At 50.5% G+C, this 20,459-nt stretch overlaps 2 protein-coding genes across 4 annotated transcripts in view; both read right to left on the bottom strand.

The window, feature by feature from the left end:
* Nucleotides 1-1,218: 1,218 nt before the first annotated feature.
* Nucleotides 1,219-20,459, bottom strand: part of DAPK2 (death associated protein kinase 2) — a 121,636-nt gene continuing 102,395 nt past the window's right edge. For all 3 annotated transcript variants that reach the window (XM_081228051.1, XM_081228052.1, XM_081228053.1), the window contains 5 exons: nt 18,428-18,580; nt 17,234-17,279; nt 4,673-4,762; nt 4,481-4,564; nt 1,219-1,440 (listed from right to left, as the gene is read on the bottom strand). In XM_081228051.1, the coding sequence (XP_081084177.1) occupies nt 1,360-1,440; nt 4,481-4,564; nt 4,673-4,762; nt 17,234-17,279; nt 18,428-18,580 (454 nt within the window). In that variant the 3' untranslated portion in view covers nt 1,219-1,359. The remainder of the gene's footprint in view (nt 1,441-4,480; nt 4,565-4,672; nt 4,763-17,233; nt 17,280-18,427; nt 18,581-20,459) is intronic.
* On the bottom strand, nt 15,256-16,097 carry LOC308614958 (death-associated protein kinase 3-like; the record flags this gene model as incomplete). Its single annotated transcript, XM_081229856.1, has 2 exons — nt 15,256-15,846; nt 16,002-16,097. The coding sequence occupies 2 exons, from the start codon at nt 16,095-16,097 to the stop codon at nt 15,256-15,258; spliced, it is 687 nt and encodes a 228-aa protein (XP_081085982.1).

Genomic DNA, 20,459 nt, shown 5'->3' on the forward strand with positions numbered 1-20,459 from the left:
ATTTATTTTCTCATAGTTCTGGAGGCCAGAAGTCTGAGATTGAGTCTTGGCAGGGTTGGCTTCTTCTTCTTCTTTTTTTTTTTTTTTTGCATCACGCGGGCCTCTCACTGTTGTGGCCTCCCCCCTTGCGGAGCGCAGGCTCCGGACACACAGGCTCAGCGGCCATGGCTCACGGGCCCAGCCGCTCCGCGGCATGTGGGATCCTCCCGGACCGGGGCATGAACCCGTGTCCCCTGCATCGGCAGGCGGCCTCTCAACCACTGCGCCACCAGGGAAGCCCAGGGTTGGCTTCTTCTGAGGCCTCTCTCTTTAGCTTGTAGATGGTCACTTTCTCACTGTCTCCATATGGTTCTGTGTGTCCTGATCTCTCTTCTTATAAGGACACCAGTCATATTGGATTAGGGTCTACCTCAGTGACCTCATTTTACCTTAATTGCCTCTTTAAAGACCTGTCTCCAAATACTCCGTGGTACCAGAGGTTGGGAGACACAACTCAGTCCACAGCAGCAGGGGTGGCTGTCGTCGTGGTGGAGGGAGCACAGGCATTATATGCTGGAATCTGGGCTGATTTTCTTGGGCTGCACTCCTTTAGGGAAGGATGTAGAAGGTAGGCACCCTGCAGTCCAGAGCGGGTGGTTTAGTATGACCCTCGGAGGTGCTATCCACTCAGCACCCCAGGTGCTCCCCTACACTCATAGGCACCTGAGCTAAAGAAAATCAGATCGGGAGAGTCCTAAAAGAAGCCGAGCATCAGGTAAACCAGAAGTTTAATAAAAGTGAAACAAATTACAACACAGTGGGCTGAAAATAGGCTGCTTTAGAAGGTTTGATATGTTGGCCAGCATGACACGTGGACTCCATGTGGGTTCCGGGAGGTCACAGGATTGGTCCCTCACACCCCAAGATTCATTTCACTTCTTATCTTGTTCCCGTGGGGGAGGCCTCTGTCTTCCTGGTGTAAGTTTTGACCAGGCTGGTTCTGAACTCCCTCATCCTGTGAGAAAAGCTGCCTGAATCTGACCTTCACCCATGATGATGATGGTCATTTGCATAATTTTCTTCGGTCCACATCCCCATCCAGGTTCTGATGTTGGCAGCAGGTGAAAGCCCGTTTTGTGGAGAATTAAGAGCTTTGGGAATGCTGGAGTCTCCTGCATTCCCAGGAGGTGACAGCCACAGCTCCCAGGGTTTCCTGGCTCCCCTGCAAACGCTTCTGAATCCTGCACGCCCATCTCTCTTGCAAAGTGCTCAGGGATGCAGAATGCCTGGGTGCTGGCAACAAGCGGGGTCCAAGAGTCTGCATAGAAAGGAGCCCTGCGGTGCCCAGGCCTCCCTGGTGGCCACCTTGAGCCTGGCCAGTTAGGAGGTACTGCTCCTCCTCCGAGGGTGGAGGGCTTTCCTTTTGGCGATGTCCTCCTCTGTGTCACTCTCACAATTCCTCTGGAAGAAAGAAAAAAAGAGACCCAGGGCAAGAGGGTCAGAAGGTGCCAGGAATGGGGTCGTGCTGGGCAACCTGAGCTGATACACCTGGGTCACGGGCCTGTAAACCAGGGAGATGGACATTGAGGGGAAGGCTGTTGCTCTGTCCAGAGACCAGGGGTGGGTGGCATGGGGGTGGGGAGGGACCTGAAATGGGACCAGACCAACTGCCTTGAGGCCGCCTTCCCAGGAGGAAGGAATACAGGCAGAGCAGAGCATCTAGGGAAAATCAGGTACCAGAAGAGGCCAAATTATAATAATAATGAAAATTATATCCGGTGTCCTTTGTGGCTGCCACATAATCAAGACCACTTGGATAGTTGGTCTGTGGGCTGGTGGGTCTCCTGAACTCAGCCTAGAGAGAACGGGGAAGGGATAGCCACAGGGATCTCCCCAAACTCTGACGGCCACCTCCCCCACTCTTCTTTGACTAGCTTAAGCTGCACCTTTAACCAGCTCTGCCATGTAGTCTTTCCAGGGAAATGGCTTCCGTGCTCCATTTTTATGAAAGAGAAAAAGAGTAAAGTGCAGTCCATCAGCACCTACATGGCTAAGCCAGAGTGGAGCAGCCACCCTGGTGGTCACCATGCCTTTTTCATTCACGCCACATGCATCTAATTAAATTATTAAAACTATTAAACAAAGTCCTAATTCAGAAAGACTTAATGTAAGTCATAAAAAATCTATTGTCAGATGTTCAATTTTAATGCTTCCTAAACAAAAGGATGTATCTTTCTTTTTTAAGGAAAATGCCTTTTGGAAAAGTGAATAATAGATGTCTGAAACCCATTCCTTTTTTTTTTTTTTTTTTATTCTTTGGCCACGCCATGCAGCGTGCAGGGATCTTAATTCCCTGACCAGTGATCAAACCCCGGTCCCCTGCAGCGGAAGCGCAGAGTCCCAACCACGGGACCACCAGGGAAGTCCCCTGGGACTCATTCCTTTTCCACGTGTAGGGTGAGCCATTGAGCTGATATCAGGTGCTGACTGTTTGAGTAAAAAGAGGACTATTTAAAACGTTTGCACAGGGCTTCCCTGGTGGCGCAGTGGTTGAGAGTCCACCTGCCGATATAGGGGACACGGGTTCGTGCCCCGGTCCGGGAAGATCCCACATGCCGTGGAGCGGCTGGGCCCATGAGCCATGGCCGCTGAGCCTGCGCGTCCGGAGCCTGTGCTCCGCAACGGGAGAGGCCACAGCAGTGAGAGGCCCGCGTACCGAAAAAAAAAAAAAAAAGTTTGCACAAGGACAAAAATTAGGAAAGAGTTTTATACGCTTTTCAATTACTCTCTGTTCCTCTTTCCCAATGGCCAGCACCGTATCAGGGCAACTCGTCCTGAAAGGCATGCCCGCTGTCAGCCATGTGCCTACCCAGGGCCCTCTCTCCTTCCCCTGGCTTGAGCCAGCTGGAAATCCAAGGTCAAGATCAACTTTAGCCAAATACATCCTGGACCAAGCCCGGCTATAACAATAAAAATAACTCAAGCTCTGCTGAATAGAAACTTTTTAGCATGAGTCAGAGCCATACAATACAAAAGAAAGCTGGAGAACAGTCTACTTATGATTAACAGGGATTTTCAGGGGGAGCAAGTCCAGTCCCCTTTTACAGCAGATGAGGAAGGCAGCCGGAGAAGGGACACGGCTTGGCCAAAGCCACACAGTTGTTTTGGGTCTCTGGAGCCATAAATCCTCAAGTTCCGGACAAGAGTGAGAACCAAACGTAAAATAGATAGCTAGTGGGAAGCAGCCGCACAGCACAGGGAGATTAGCTCATGCTTTGTGACCGCCTGGAGGGGTGGGATAGGGAGGGTGAGAGGGAGACGCAAGAGGGAAGAGATAGGGGGACATATGTATATGTATAACTGATTCACTTTGTTATAAAGCAGAAACTAACACACCATTGTAAAGCAATTATACTCCAATAAAGTTGTAAAAAAAAAAAAAAAAAGAAGAGCTCAGGCTGGTGGGGGGAGCACAGGGGCTGTGCCAGGTCCCGCGATGCAGCCTAAGTGCTGTGCGCCCCGAGGCTGCCCAGGGCTGACAGCCCATTCACCTCAGGCTGCCGCCTTCCAGCCTCTTCCTGAGCAGGCAGTCACCTTCTGTCCTGACCTGTGCCATCCTAGACACCCCTGGGGCCCTCACCACACTCGGTGAGCAGTGGGGAGGGTCTGTCAGGGAACCTCGACCAGCTGCAATACTAACACTGCATTTCGTAGCACCAGCACTGCATTTTACAGTCTACAAGAGGATTTTAAACAACAATAATAGCTGCTAATAAGTATTGAGCACTTAAAATGCCAGGCTCTAAGAATATGTCATCATTTAATCCTCATGACTACACTGTGAGGTAGGAACTATTGTCAACCCCATTTTACAAATGATGACATTTTGGCACAGAGAGGTTAAGTAATTTCCTCAAGGTCTCACAGTAAGTGGAAGATTTGAATCCTAGCAGTCTGGCTCCAGAGGCCATGCTCTTGACTACTATATTATATTGTAAGTCTCTCATTTTAGATGTACATAAAACTGCAACAAGCTAATCAAATATAAGATATCATCTAAATATTATTGTTTTTATTATTATTGGCAATCTAAAGCGAAACAGAAATGTAAAAATCGGCAAATGAATGGAAAGCTTTCATTCTAAAGCAGATCCTTGGATCGTGAGGAACTGATTCTGGATTGCCCCCGGTAGTCTCGTTGTCTACTGTTCCCACGGTCCCTGGCAGGCTACAGGTCCTCAGGGGAAGGCTGGGGCTGTAGAGTGGCAAGAGCAGTCCCTTCGAAAGCCCACCAGGAAAGGATTCGAGGTCCTCCAGAGGCTCATGCTGCCCCCTTGGAGCGCCCCCTCCCAGCACTACCCCAGTGGTCCCCCCGAACACAGATCACAGTGCAGAGCCTGCCAGAAACAGTTAAGCCCCACCTCCTCTCCCCGCCCCCCTCCCCCCAGCTCCAGGCCTCACCCAGAATTCCACCCAATCAGAGGGCACTGCATTTACCCACCAGGTCCTCATTTTGCCTGAGCTGCACCTTCTTCATCAGGGAGCGGGTGAGGTGGTTACACAAGGAGACGATGCTGAAGGAGAGCTGAGGGAGGGGGAGGAGAGGAACCGCCAGGTGAGGATGTGCACCGAGACCCCGGAGGGAACCAGGAGCCCACCTGGCCCCCGCCCCCACCCCTAAGCCCTGACCCACCTTCCACCGCCTGCGGACATACTGCTTCTTGAAGTTCTCCAGGTTGACCAGGGACTCCCTGCGCACCAGGGCTTGCTGGTTGTCCACAGGCTGGGAGACAAAGCAGAGCATGGCGGCTGACGCTGGGCTTTGGACAGCATCAGGGCCCCTGACCGCACGCCACCCTTAGCCTGACCCCGGGACCTCCCTGCTGGGCAGGGCACGCGGAGGAACCTCATGCTGAGGGCAACGGCTCCAGAAGTCTCAGCTGTTCCGGAGATGCCCTCAGCACCCCTGCGCTATTATTACCACAGTCAGATGTGCACGCTGGCTGGGCTGAAGGCTCAGACCCTACCTCCCCGAAGGGGAAGAGCAGGAGGCAGGTCCTTCAACCATGGGTCACTCTGGGGAAGGGTCATCATACAGCAGCCCAGGATGCCCACTGTGCACTGGGCCAGTTCTGGGCCTAGCAGAATGGATGCCTCGTTAGCAGACGGGCATTAGTACTCCACTCAAAAATAAATGTAAGGAAATAGGGGCTTTGATGGGGGTAGAGAGGAGATGGGATGTGTAGTTTCCTTTCACTCCTTGGCAGTCAAGGCTTAGCTTAAACCCTGACTTCTCCAAGAAACCTGGCATGGCTTCTCTGAGCCTCAGTTTTCTCATCTGTAATATGGGGATAATAAATAACATTGTGTCACAGGATTGTTTAGGATTAAGTAAATGGGGGATGTAAAGTGCTTAGCTTAGAGTTGCTCAATAAATAGTGATATATTATCGATAGCCTTCCTGTCTTCTCCATTCCATCTTTTTATAAATTATTTTATTTTTATAATAGCTTTATTGCAATGTAATCGATATACAAAAAAAAACTGGACATATTTAATGGACTCCAATGTGAGGAGTCCATTCCCTCATGAATTCTTGCCTCTTCATAAAACAAGGTTTTCCTAGATTGAGAAACCAAGAGATGGGTTTCAGGGTTTCTGTGAACCTCCTGAAATGGTCTGCAAATTTTAGTGCATAAACTTGTACATGAATGTTCATAGCAGCATTATTCATAATAGACAAAAAGTGGAGAGGGCCTAAATGTGCATCAACTGATGAATGGACAATCAAAATGTGGTAGATCCATACATTGGAAGAACTGAGTGGAAAATCCATTCATGGAAAGAATGAAGTACTAATACATAGGACAACATGGATAAACCTTACAAACAGTATAATAAGTGAAAGATGCCAGACACAAGAGGCCACATATTGTATGATTCTAATTACATAAAATGTCCAGAATAGGCAAATCCACAGAGACAGAAAGTAGATTAGTAGTTGCCAGGGCTGGAAAGAGGGGAGAATGTGGAATGACTATCTATGAAAGGGTGTGAAGTTTCTTTCTGGGGTGATGAAAATGTCCTGGAATTAGATAGCAATGATGGTTGTATAACCTTGTGAATATACTAAAAAGCACTGAAATGTACATTTTCAAATGGTGAATTTTATAGTATGTGAATTATATAGCTCAATAAAAAAAAAAACTTAGTGTATAGGTACAGACATACATTTCCTCTGAGAAGAGTCAATAGTTTCCAACGATTCTTAAAGGACTCCGCGACCTCACGGAAATGAACTGCCCGGGACGATCCATAAGGTCCCATCCAGCTCTATTCTTCTCTCTGCTCTGACAGCCTCCTCAGAGCAGTGCCTCCTCTGGCACCTCAGTGACCGCTGAGTGAGGTCACTCATTGGCTCCTGATGCTGGTCTTGTCTCCTAACCACACTGCAAGCACACCTCCATGCCTGTTTATGTTTCATCATGGCGCCAGGTGCCAGGGGAAGCCAGTGCATATGGCCGGCCCACACTGCTCTGGACCTGACATCTTCTGGCAGGAGGCCCTTTCCCTGTTTACCCCATCTCCCTCCTCCAGGACAGCCTCTGTGTGTTTCAAAGCCCAATTCAAACATGACCTCTTCCAAGATAACTTCCAAGAAACAGTCTCTCTCTCCCAACATGACCAAAACATGTGTGCTCCTTTAGTATACTTAGCACCTCTCAGTCAGCTCTGCAGTATACTTAGCACCTCTCTTGGTCAGCTCTTCATGTTTTTGTCAATGTTTCCTCACTACCCACTCCTGATGCAGAGCATAAGACAGTGGGTGCTGAAGAGCTGTACGGATAAACTGTTTCCCTGAGCTGCTGCAGAATCAAACCAGAACGAAGTCCCAGGACCTGCTCATTCCCACCGGTGAGAGGCCCAGGCACCTGGATCAGTCCAGCCGCGAGACCACGGAAGGGTGTCATGACACCATGACTCCCCACAGCTCTGCCTGGGAATCAGCAAGGTGAGAGGCAGAATCCTGGGGAGGTCAGGGAGCAGGGAGGAGAGTGCACGCAACCTTGACACAGAGGGGAGACAAGAGAGCCAGGGGCTATTCACTCCCCTAAAATGGGACACGGTGGTTTGGGCCAAAGAGTGCAGGAGGGGAGAGAGGAGGAAAAGGAGGAAGGCAGAGAGGAGAGAGGAGAGAAAAGGACGGGGGCTCTGAGGGGACCATCAGGCCATGCCTTGCTCTCCCAGCTCTTTCCTTAACCGCCTCTCACCTCCTCCGCAAGCCCAGCCCTGGCTTTAGGTCCCACCTGGAAGAGAGATGCAAAAGAGGGCAGAGGGCAACTGATCTGTGCTGAGCCTGCCTTTTCCTGGCATCAAAACCTTCCAGCAGCTTCTGGGCACTCTCAATAGAACCCAACAGGCTCACCAAGAACCCCAAGGCCTGTATCATCTGGGTCCTTCTGTAACCTGATTTTCTCCCCATCTCCTTCCTGTCCCTGTGGCTTTCATTGCATGGGTCTGCTTGCTGGTCCAGGAACCCAAGGTCTCCGGGTCTTACTGTATTTACTTTGTCATTTTGTTCCGGTCTTTGCTCAAATGTCACCTCCTCAGGAGGCCTTCCTTGACCACCCTATATAAATAGCACCCAGCTGCCCCATGCAACTCACTGTGCCTCTGCCCCAGTTCCTCAAAGCACCTGTCACTACCTGACATTTTATTCCATATTTATTCATTTGTTGTTAATTCCACTTCCCCATACCTCTCAGCAACTAGTTTCTCCTTCCCAAGGTGACTGGCATCCTGCCTTCCCAGCCCACAGAACATTTCTACCTCTAACTTCACAAATGTCTGCAATTCACCTTCGAGTCGAACCCTTGCAAGGGACACTCTTGCACTTCACTTGGAGAGTTTGATGAGCTGGAATTAGTAGACTCTGGGAGTGAAGGGACCTCTTTTTGTCTACTTACTGATTGACACCCTTGTGAGGAGAGAGATGGCTACACCCAAGTATGGAAGGTTGACAGGCAGGCTAGGGGAGTCCTGTTAGTGAGAATCCCACCTTCCAACTGGTCCAGCAGTGCCAGCCAGTGAGCAGAGATGCCCAACTAAAATATCACATCGGACCATTCCCAGAGGCCATTCATGGGAGGTGATGCAGTTACTTCTAGGGCCCTGTATATATGCTACACAAAACAGCATGAACTCTGAGGAAGAGGCTATAAACCTGTCAGGCTGGCCTTTCCCAATCAATGGGCCTTGTTGGTTGCTAAGAGGCTCACCAAGCGCTGACACTGTCATCTAGGCATGAAGGCAGAGGGACATAAATTCTGCAGTGAAGTCAGTTCCCAGAAGGAATGTGACACCAACACTTTGGATTAAATTCAGGGTGTGAGGGGCAACAGAGTTTGTTCTGCCTTCTCCTGACCCTCCCCTTTCTGCAAACAAACAGTGCCTACCTTCCAGCCTTGTGGTCCTTCAGCGATACCAGAGAGTGTGGGCGATTTTGACCAGGCTCCTAGGAGCATGTTTGGTGTCTCAGAAAAATGTTGGGAAGGGAGAAAAGAAGACAGAACGCTGTGGCTAAAGTAAGGTTTTGTTCATGCAGATGAAAGTGTCTCTGAAAAAGTCCATTGGGGAGAGCTAGGCAGCACCGACATCCACAGAGCAGGGAGATGGAGCAGCAGCCATCCTCCCAGGCATAAAGACAGACCCTGGCTTTCCAGAAAAGGCACTCCAAAGACTTTCTCTAAATATCAGGGCTCCATAAAAAGAAACGAAATTGAGTTCTTTGTAGTGAGGTGGATGGACCTAGAGTCTGTCATACAGAGTGAAGTAAGTCAGAGAAAAACAAATACCGTGTGCTAACACATATGTATGGAATCTAAAAACAAATGGTACTGATGAACCTAGTTGCAGGGCAGGAATAAAGAGGCAGACATAGAGAATGGACTTGAGGACATGGGGTGGGAGGGGGAAGCTGGGGCTAAGTGAGAGTAGCAGCGACATATAGACACGACCGAGTGTAAAACAGTTGGCTGCTGGGAAGCAGCAGCACAGCACAGGGAGATGGGCTCGGTGCTTTGCGATGACCCAGAGGGGTGGGATAGGGAGGGTGGGAGGGAGACGCAAGAGGGAGGGGGTATGGGGACATGTGTATGCATATGGCTGATTCACTTTTTTGTGCAACAGAAACTAACACAGTATTGTGAAGCAACTATACTCCAATAAAGATCTATTAAAAAAATAAAATAGGGCTTCCCTGGTGGCGCAGTGGTTGAGAGTCCGCCTGCCGATGCAGGGGACACGGGTTCGTGCCCCTATCCCGGAAGATCCCACATGCCGCGGAGCGGCTGGGCCCGCGAGCCATGGCCGCGGAGCCTGTGTGTCCGGAGCCTGTGCTCCGCAACGGGAGAGGCCACAGCAGTGAGAGGCCCGCGTACAGCAAAAAAAAAAATAAATAAAAAATAAATAAATAAATAAAATAAAATCATAAATAAATAAATACCAGGCCTCCTCTACAAACTGCCAACAGTTGGCAACTTTTCGAACCTCCATCTGAGTCACTACTCCAGCCCCATCCTCCACTGAAAGCCATGGACACCTGAGCACCCACTTTCCTCTCCTGCCCAGGACTGTCTCTCTGAGCCTCGCTCCTTCATCCCCCTTAGTGGCATCTCTCTGTAGGTGGCATCTCCACCTCTTCCTTTTGCTGGCTGTTTTGCTGGCTGGAGCCTGGGCCCTGCTGGCCTTACCTCCCTGTTTAACCAGGAAAGGAGCATGTGAGGCTTATAGGGGCCTGAGTCTCTACCTCCTTATGCATGGGTGGGGAGAGCTGCAGAGAGGCTGTGTTCCTGCAGGTTGTCCCTACACTGAACAAGCCAATGGAAAGAGGTAAGAATGTCCCTTTCCTTGCCTGACCCAGCCTTACTTTTCTGAGTTAGGTCTCAGCATAGATACGCTCTCACTTTTAATCTTCTCCCCGGGACCTTCAGTTTTCTGAGCAAGTTTTTATCCCCAGGAAAAGCTTCAAAAGCTCTCCCTCCTGTACTGAAGAGACTTGAGAGACATAACATCCAACTGCCATGTGAGGTCTGCGTTTGGATCCTGATTTGAACAAACCGAGTATAAGAGGACACCCTTAAGAAAAGCAGGGGCGGGCTTCCCTGGTGGCGCAGTGGTTGAGAGTCCGCCTGCCGATGCAGGGGACGCGGGTTCGTCCCCTGGTCCGGGAAGATCCCACATGCCGCGGAGCGGCTGGGCCCGTGAGCCATGGCCGCTGAGCCTGCACGTCCGGAGCCTGTGCTCCGCAACGGGAGAGGCCACAACAGTGAGAGGCCCGTGTACCGCAAAAAAAAAAAAAAAAAAAAAAAAAAAAAGCAGGGGCATGTGACTCCAGAATGTGTATCCAGATGATAATAAGTAATTATTCTTGATTTTATCAGGTGTGATAATGGTGCAGTGGTCATAGTAAAAAGAAACTCCCTATCAGAGATTCCTGCTGAAGAATTTATGAGGTAAGTCAGTCTGAAGTTTGCTTTAAATTACTTCAAAGCTGGGTAACAGGTACGTGGAATTAACTCTGCCATTCTCGATACTTTTGTACCAGTTTTGAAAATGCCCCATAACAAAAAGTTAAAAACAGAAAGTCTCCCTCTTTTAAATCTCTGTAACCTCCTTCCCTTTAATCTCCATTTGACAGCTCCACGTTCCTGACACCAAGCTGGGCTCATCCCCATATCCCTCCAAATTCTGCCTGGTACTTTCCCCACAAGGCTACAGCTTGGAGGGGAGTGTTGGGGGCAAGACCACCCCCCGCCCCGAGAATGTTTCTGCCCTCTGCCGCCCCTCTTACCCTTCCTCAGTCAGAGTTCGTCTCCCTCCTGTTTTCTGGAATATTAGGTACCCCTGTTTTCTCACTCACCATGGCCTTCCTCACCTCCCAGTTGGTTGGGGCCCCATCTGTCCCGAACACTGAGTCTTCTATTCAGGGGTTGTCTTGTCCTTATCTGTCACCTCCCTCCAGAGCCAGAGCACAGTCAGTGTTTGTTCAATGAACTGGCCTCTTCTGCTCCTCAAATATGCCCACTGCTGGGTCTCCTCTCCAGGGCCAAGAATCTTCTCCACAGGCCAAGAGTTTCACAGACAAAGCAGAAAAGGCCATTCAGTTCCACAGACATGTACAGAGGCTGCCAGTGGGGGTGAGAGCTGAGCACCCAGCTACCTCCCACAGGGGCCCACAGCCCTGCCTGATGGAGTGAGGTGGGAAGTCGCCAACTTCAAGATCACCTGGAGAGGTGGGTGGCTGGTACGGGGAAGGGGTTCGCAGAGGAGACTCTGGCTTCTCCTACCATTATCACTCTGCTCCATCCCTTCACTGCCAGCATCCTGCATCTGCAGAATCACCGGTTACCTCGTTATCACGCCATCTCCACCCTTCCCCACGCAAAAGGGTAATCGTGTGAGGCATGCCTCTGCCTCGGAGCAGGGACAGACTGCTGCCTTCCCCAGGCACCGACTCTCCAGCCTCCTTGGGAATCGCTATTCAGGAGGATGTCACACGCACACCCTGCACTCCCCAGGATGGCATTTGCCCAGAGCACAGAGGCTGACCTTTCATTCACAGCCTGGTGAATGAAAGGATCCTCTGTGATGGGAGATGGGCCGGGCCACAGAGCGGCGCCCCCCAGGTCTTCGTCCGTCTAGGTACCAACGAAACACTGCATCCCGCCACCGTCGGCCCTGCCCTGCCCTGTCCTTGATGTCTCTGTTAAAATGCCAGCTGTGGGCGTGTGGGGAGGAATCTAGCAGGTCCTCTGACTGGGCATTCCACAGGCTTCCTTGGGCTCCCCTTGGCATCAGGTTCTGCTGCCAAAGGGTGATGGGAGTTGGACCAACCAGGTGACAGAGGAAGGTCACAATCTCCTCTGATTTCCCGGAAAGACTTGGGGGGCATTTTTCACTTCACTTCACTTTGTCTTTGGAAACACTTAATACATAAAAGAGTCTGTTCATAAAACATCTAAATGACAAGTTGTTACCCACGACTGGACATGAACACAGAGAAGACGATTCCACTACTGTGAGGAAAACCACTTAGGGTTCTGACCCCAGCTCTGGGGCTGACTGGCTCGGGGACTCTAGACAAATCCTGTCCTGTAAAATCCTGTAAAAAGAGGGTGTCGGGTGGCTCATGCCTGCGGACCCCCCAGTATGGACAGTGTGAAGCTGATGCCAGGATTCTAAAATAACCACTTCTCTCTCCCTTTTCCCAGTCTCCTTAATTCACATCATCATCCACATCTTACTACTTCATTGCATTTTATTTCGACCTTCACAAGAAAGTTTGCCCTGAGTTGCTCAATCAGGGGCTTCCTTTCCTTAGGAAACCTGTGGACTTGGCCAAAGGGACCTTTAATCTTTGCAGTGCCTTATGCCAAATGGGCACATCATGTCCTGTAACAGGGCAGGAAAGTTCTTGGAGAGCTCGTAGATGGGTCTTTTGTATCAGTTCTTCCAGACAGGGTTTAGGGAACAGGGCTTTGCCATCTTCCATTGATTCCAAGATGCACATTTTTGGATCTCTGAAATCAGGACTTAACTCCCAAACGATGGCATCATATCCTTACTGTCGGTCTGAAGTGAAGGCAGGTGTTCCGGAAGATGACCACACTGATTCTGCCAGCCATTGGGGCCACCCAGCCTCAAACCATTTGATGTTAGATGCTCTGTTTGAGGTCCTTTTGTTTTTGTTTTGTTGTTGTTTTGTTTATTCACTTGTTTTGAGGTTCTTTTGGATCCCACTGATTGTGCAAATGCAGAAAGCAAAACCTGCACGAATACCATGGACCTGGGACTCCTATTCTCAGTGGAGGATTTTCCCATCCCTCTACCCAGTGTCAAGGTTGAGACAAACACGTTCCCTTGCCTCCCCTTCCTGCCTGGTGGCTTTATTTCCCATTTACCCTTTCAGTGAGGGTGTCCCAGCTTTGTATGTGGAGTCTCCTATTGGACTTCCCATCCTGGGCTTTTTTTTCTTTATTTTGGGGTCATAAAATAATGATGCATTTATATTTGATGAAAATATGCTTTCTTACAGTTGATGAAAAAAGTTTCTGTTACAAGTGTTATATATGATATTTGAAGTGATCCAGCATGCAAATAGAATTAGAGGTAGGATTTTAAAGACATGGTTTCATGGGATCACAATCTCATGCCTCATTCTAAACCACTCCCCATCTGTGCTGCTCACTGGGCATCCCTGCCCCCGCCAGCACGTCAGGCTGTTGACTGCCCGGCACCCATCATGGCTCCCCATGACTCTTGGGATGAAGGCAGAGCTCTTTGATACAGCAAAGCCCTGCTGGTCCTGTCTTCTCTCCAGCCACATCCACACGATACGCTATTCTCTCCCCTCCAGCTTTCTTTCTGTCTGAGCAATTTCAGCCCCCAGGCCCCCTCCCAGCACAGAGCCCTGGCATGACAGCTCTGTGGGGAGCACTACCTTCTCCCTGGCTTGCTTAGCTGATCTCAGCTCCAGCATCACCACCTCAGGAATGACTAGATCATCCCCCACTGCGGGCTCCTGCAGTGCTGCATCCTTCTCTTTCATCGCACTGGTCCCAGCTGCAGTTCTACCTTTGTAGAATGTTCTTGATGAATGTTGGAATCCGTTACTGGACCGCAAACTTCGTGAAGGCAGGAAACATGCCTGTTTTCACTCAACATTGTATCCCTGGGGCCAGGCTGAATGCCTGGCAGTAGACAGGTGCTTAAAAATTCTTTGTGAATGCATAGATGGATGTGTCTTGGTGTAACCTGCCCCACAGCAGAGAGTAAACTCTTGGAGACTGGGGCAGTTAGGGGAAGCAGAAAGAGCAACGGACATCATCAGAAGGTCTCCACTTTTGCCACTATTGTGACCTTGGGCAAATCACATCCTCTCTGTTTCCTCAGCTCCAAATTGGGAATAACACCTACCCCACCTATCTGACAGGGGGTTTGTGAGTCTGTGAAGGCACTTTGAAATGATACGATCTGTTCCCTCACCCCCAAGCTTCTAGCACAGCACTGGGCCCACACTCCACACTCCTTCTCCGTGAGCTAGTTGGCTGGCCCCTCCTCCGGGAAAAGGGAGACAAGATGATCCAGTCCTCAGGGAGGGGTGCGCACAGCTTGAGGTCAGGAAGGGAGCACTGAGCCTTGGGGCCCCCAATCTTAATGTCCACCCTGTTCAGACCTTAGGGACATGAGAAAAGGAACCTGCTTGCTGAGTCCTTTCTGGCCTTCATTCCCAACACAAGATTGGAGCCCTTAGCCAGAGGCGGGAAGTGGAGAAGGGCGAGATGCTGCCCCTCCCCTCCTATTCTGCAGGTGATCTTCAGACAGGGACACAGCTGCATGGGAATGATAAACTGCGTGCCTTCTACACACACTTCTTAGTACAATTGCCTAAAGGTATAAGGCTTCCACCTGACTTGGCAAAAATACATGAAAATGCTTACTTTACCTCTGGGATCTGAACTTTAATATTAACGTGAATTTTTACAGTAAAGCCTGTTTCTTCCCATATACTTCATCTTATAGAGCCGGGCATCCTGGGTTTCTGTTTCATCCGTATCAACTAGCTATGAATGAACTTAAGTCATTTTCCCTCTCGAGGTCAATTTCCTCTTCAGTTACATGGAAATGACAGTAACAACAATAATAATACCACCTACCTTCCTGTCTCACAGGTTCCTTTAAGGATCAAAGCCACAAATGCTTGGTAAGTGAAAAGTCAATATAAATGAAAAGTAATCTTTTCTCTGTGCATTCAGAATCCCTCCTTCAGCAGCAGGAAAGCACCAAGCCAACTGACTGTTATCCCTAGTTAACTAGAATATTACCCAAGACCTGCAATCTGTAAGGCGGGAAGTGAGATGTGAACAAATCCATTATCACAAATCAGTTATCAAGTATCTCTCCAGGGCCAGCCTTCCTCCCTCTGTAGGAGGGTACACTGAGGGGTGTTCATCCTCAATCGTTTTAACAGCTTAGCTGCCCTGCCAGCCACCCTCCCAGAAAACCAGGCTGGTGAGAGGAGGTACAGAATGGATAACTAGCTAGCCCCTCCGTGATTCTGGATTCTGGGAAGGGGGTGGAAGGCTATGCTACAGACACACACCCCTGCAGGAGAATTCTAGTCGATGCCCCGGCAGGGCAGTTGGGAACAGGCTTCAGCAAACCATCCAGGATGCATTCCTGACTCAATTCTGGCGCTCAGAGCTTCAAGCTGGCCTAGACTTCCTCACTGCATGATCTGTTGAGCGGCTCCCCTAGGCACTCACTGGAGTCCTGGCAACAAACGGAGCTGGGGCTGTCCACGCTCCCACTCTCCAGCTGGAAGCCGCCCACCAGTTCCTGGAGCCACTGTAAGTCTGCCAAGAGCTCCTGCCCCAGGGCTTCAAACTGCGCCTGCAGATGGTCCAGTTTCCTGGCTGTGCTCCCGAGGCGGGACCCCGTGGCCCGGATGTCCTCTCGCAGGAGCTTCTTCGAGGACTCTACTTTGCGGAACTCGTACCTGAGCTGGGACAGGTCGTGCCGGGCTCTCTCACTCTCCTTCCGGTACCAAGCCTCCTTCTCATTGTAGATGGAGACCAAGGTCTCCACATCGTCCTGGATGGTGTCACGGGCCCCCGCCAGGGCCCGGCATCCCTGGTCCACCCGAGCCACGTCCTCGACCACACAGGCAAAACGCTCGAAGTTGACATAGGTGTTGTCGGGGGGCATGCTTGAGTGGCATTTGAGGGTGTACTCTCTCAGGCGCTCGGTCTTCAGCTGGGCGGGCTCTGCCTTGTGCTGTTCAGGGGTTCTGATCTCTCCTTTGGACTAGGGGGTGTTTAGACAGAAGGGCCAGAGTTACTTTGACGTCTGCTCCAAGGGCAGTCCAAGGTGCAGGCGGACGGCACGCAAGCAGCCTCTTTGCATTCACTGCATGCACCAGGCCACGGGAGGACCAGGGCGGAATGATCACCCACACAGACCGTAAGAAAGGTCAGGTCGAGGAGGACGGGTGCTGCCTGCACACTCATTCCAGGGCAGGGTGGTCCACGGCCATTAGAGAGGGTCTCCACACGCATAGCATTTAAGGGTGCTCGCACAGACAAGCAGGCTAGAGCCAGGATTCTGCAGGCATCCACTCAAGGGTGGAAGCATACAAGGCCATGGCTGATGGGGGGAAGCTGGGGGCTTCTCTCCCTCATGGCTGGTGGGCTCCCTGGGCCTTGGCAACACCCGGCAAGCTGAGCTAGGAGGCAGCCCACCAGACTCCCTAGCTCTGTGGTCTGGGTCCAAACCTGGAGGGCCCCCGGCCTTCCCCATCCTTCAACAAGCAGATGCACCTGGCCTTCTCCAGAGCACTCCAGCCCTCCCTGCTCTCCATCTCCCGTGGGCCTCCGCCCCTTCTCATCTGCACCCTCAGACCATCCTTGCCAGCTCTCCCATTTAACAATTTCAGTGACTGGGAAGTCTGGTGACATCCCTGGGGGCACACATCTCATCAGTCAGCAGAACTAGGGCCAGAATCCCACTCTCCTGATTCCTATCCTGCCAAAGTGCTTTTCATCGGCACTTTACTGTGCCTAGACAGCAAGGCCCTCTGAAAACCCAGCAGCTGGAAGCCCAGTTACAAGGCGGGTTAGGCAGGGAGTCACCTTTGTGTCCCCACCCTCCCCAGAGAGAATGGAGCTGCCCTAAGGAGTGGCTGCCTCTCCCTCCCAGTAGGCCTCCACCTCAGAGCCCCATTCCCTGGAGTCTCCAGGGGCCTGAGGAAGCCAGTGACCGTTTTGAGTGTCATCCTTTACTCAGAACTTCGAAAGTCAGAAACAAGGAGCCCTGGTTACAAAGTGGAGGTTTTTAACTGTCACTGATCTCTCTCTACAACTGAGGAGTCCTGATTTCTGCTTTGAGAATGACAGGGACATGTCCTCTGACAAAGAACCCTTTGTAAGATGGGCCCAAAGAACAAGGAGTTCAACTGACATTTGTGAAGGTTTCATTTCATAAGTCACCTGAACACGTGAAATAGAAACTTAAACTTGTAGACCTATTTGAACAAGCCCAGACCCTTGGAAGCTCCCAACTAGCTTTCGTCTGTGCTTGAGGGTCAGTGTTTCAAGCAAAGGCCTTTCCATAGGTCCCCTGCATCCGGCCGCCCCAGGCAGCCCTGGCGACAGAGCAGGGAACTGCTCACTGGAATTCATCACTGTGCCCTTACCGTGATCCAGGGGTGTCTGAGAGCCTCTTGGATCGTGAGCCGTTTCCTGCAACGAGGATCAGAAAACAGTGATGATCCATGAGAAGCTGAGAGCAACAGTCTCCATTCTCACTCTTCTTAGACCTCCTTTTTGGCATTCTTCAACCACTGCCATCAAACTAGAATAATAAGTGATGCAGAGGTGGATGGGGAACTGGCTGCATTCTCTGCATTCCAGAGAAAGTGGTCCAGGAAGACACCTCAATAAAATGACATCACATAAACCCTCATCTTTGGTCCCAGAGTTGAAGGGGCCAACACCACACTATGGAAGAGTCATAAATGCTCTCCACTGCAAAACCTTTGGTCTCTGTTTTCCTGTTTGCCTCCCAGATCCACTCTCTGCACTTCCCTGCTCTGTACCCATACAGGGTGATCCCATCCCACCTAGCACTGATCTTCAGTAAGGAAATCGGGCCCCTGCACTTTAGAGGGCCCCGCTCTGCCCTCTCTAAAATCTGTGGGACCAAGAGGATATGGTCTTCTAAAGTCTGTGGACCTTACCCCTGCCTCATCTAGGCCGTGCTCTGGGCACCCAGCACCCTACAAGTCCTTGCCCATCTCCTTCTTTGATCTCACAGCCACGGGACTCACCCTGGGCCCTGCAGAAGGCGTGGGATTAGCAGGTCTCCTATTCTCCCACTGTTGTGACCCCTCTGGGCCCACTTCCGCCCACTCCCATCCTGAACTGACTTGAAAACCCTGCCACTTTCCTTTTTGAATCCTAGTTCCAGGTGCCTTTGGGACAGACTGCAAAAGATAATGAGCCCTGGAGAAACCCAGGCTGACTTACACACACACACACACACACACACACACACACACACACACACACACACACACACACACACACACACACACACACACACACACACACACACACACACACACACACACACACACACACACACACACACACACACACACACACACACACACACTTGCATTTCAGCAGGAAAAGAAACCAGAACGACTTGAGGAAACAAGAGGAATGCTAAATCTTGACCAGTCCACACTCCTCAGCATCTGCCCAGATTAGACCACAATGGTCGATGATAGCCCATGGCAAAGCAGGGACAGACGGACACGTCTTTGGGAGAGGTGGCAGGAGAGGGTCAGTACCTGAGAAGCCAGTGCCTTTCTCTGTCCTCTTACCGGGTCTCTTTAACCAGAAGCTTCCGAATGAAGTCCTTGGCCAGCTCGCTGGTCTGGCTGAAGAACTCCTCATCAAAGTCGTAACTCACTGCTGTGATATTTGCCAGTGTTTCCTGCTTCGTGTCTCCCAAAAAGGGGGATGCTCCACTGAGGCTGGGCACACAGAGAGGAAACACGTGACCATGGGAAAGCAGATGAAAGTGGGGGTGACGGATTCAGGGAACCCTGACTCGTACTGCTGCGTGGGCATGGGAGGCTCCCTGCAACCCTTGCTGCCCCCTCTGGGGGGGCCGGTCAGCATCTTTTCAAATGAGTCCAATTCAATACACTTTATGGAGCTCCTGTGACAGAGAGAAGTACCTGTGATAGAGAGAAACCGTGTCTTCAAGGGACTCGAAAGGGGAGGGGAGACAAATACAGAGACCTGGCTCTTCATAGCCTCCAGCCGAGCACAGAATAAAACAGAGAAGGCCAGAAAAGGGGCTGTGGGAGTACAGGACAGAGGGGAGGCCCAGAGCAGGCTTCATGGGAGAGCTGACATTTGCATCAGTTGTGTCCTGAAGAATGAAGAGGTTGTCAGCAGTCACAGAAGGAGTTGGAGGGTCTTCTAGGCTAAGGGAGCAGCTTGAGCAAAGCCTGAGAGGTGTGGCAATAGATGGGCCATTAGGGACTGGAAGGGTGAGTGATGGTCCCCTGCAGGGTCTGTGGGGAATGTGTTGTTCAAATAGTGACTCCTGAATCTACTGTGTCCTGACTCATGTTCCAGATGTGCCATTGTCCCAGAGGTCCCTGCGCCCTACCCTAACCCTCCATGCGCTCCCTGCCTTGATTAATGATGTCACTTCATGAATGTACCGAAGCTAGAAACACAGCATCTTTGTCTCTTCCTCCCATTCCCTCACCATTTCTATTGGTTCCATTTCCTAAATACCTCTTAAAGGTCATCCCTATCTCCACTGACACTTTCTTGGGATAGTGAAAGCAAGGCACCCTGGAAAAAACTCTGATATTTCACTCCTGGATTTGAATCCCAGCTCCGCCACTCATGTATGAACCTAGGAGAGTTACTCAACCTCTCTGAGCTGCAGTTCCCTCATCTGTAAACTGAAGAAAATAAAAGTCTCCACCTCACATGACCATTGTGAATAAATATATATAAAATGTTGAAGAATAAATATACAGAGACTGTTCCATGCAATCCTGGCCCATACTAAGAACTCTGGAATTGATGGCCATTAGTATTGTCATTGTTAGCACACAAAGAACCCTCTATGACTCCCTGTTTTCTATAGAATCACATCTGAACTCCTGAGCAAGGCATCAGAAGTTGGTCCACACACTCCATATATTTCACCACACTTACCAAGCTCACTGCTCCCTTCCTCAGCTGGGACAGCTCTTCCTTCCCTTTCCACCAGGAGAATTCATCTCATTCCTTCTAGCCCAGTTCAAATCAATCTCTCTCTCTTCTCTGTCTCCCCCTCCCCCTCTCCCATTAAACCTTCTGCGGTCCCAGCAAACCAGTGGCTCTCCCATCTGTGTCTCACAAAGCCATGTTCATACCTAAAGGATAATCTTGGTCCCACTGGGTAAGAGTTCGCCGTCCGGTGTCTCCCACACACACAGGGAGCTCCAGGCAAGCAGACCAGATTCTCCTTCATGTAGTATCCTGAGTGCCTGGCACAGTGCCCACCATGGAGCAGGCAGTCAATAACCTGTACGGAATTCAATGAGCTACAAGAAGATTGTGTGCCCTGGAGACACTGGAATTCCATACTCTTTTAATATGGAAACCAGAGTTCTGAAGATATCAAGGTGTCAAGAGTCAACATCTGAATATTCTGGCTCTAGTCTGGAACTATACAGCAATGCAGCAAATTCTCTCTCTCTGCAAATTCCTCCTTCAAATTCCTCCAGGGCTTTTAAAAAATACTGATGCCTAGACCCCACTCCTAGCGATTCTGATTTCATAGATCTGGAGTGGGGCCTGGGCCACAGTAGATATTGAAAGGTCTGATGTGCAGCCAGGGTT

The sequence above is a fragment of the Mesoplodon bidens genome (genome assembly GCF_964165515.1).
Source record: "Mesoplodon bidens genome assembly, chromosome: 3".
NCBI lineage: Eukaryota > Metazoa > Chordata > Mammalia > Artiodactyla > Ziphiidae > Mesoplodon > Mesoplodon bidens.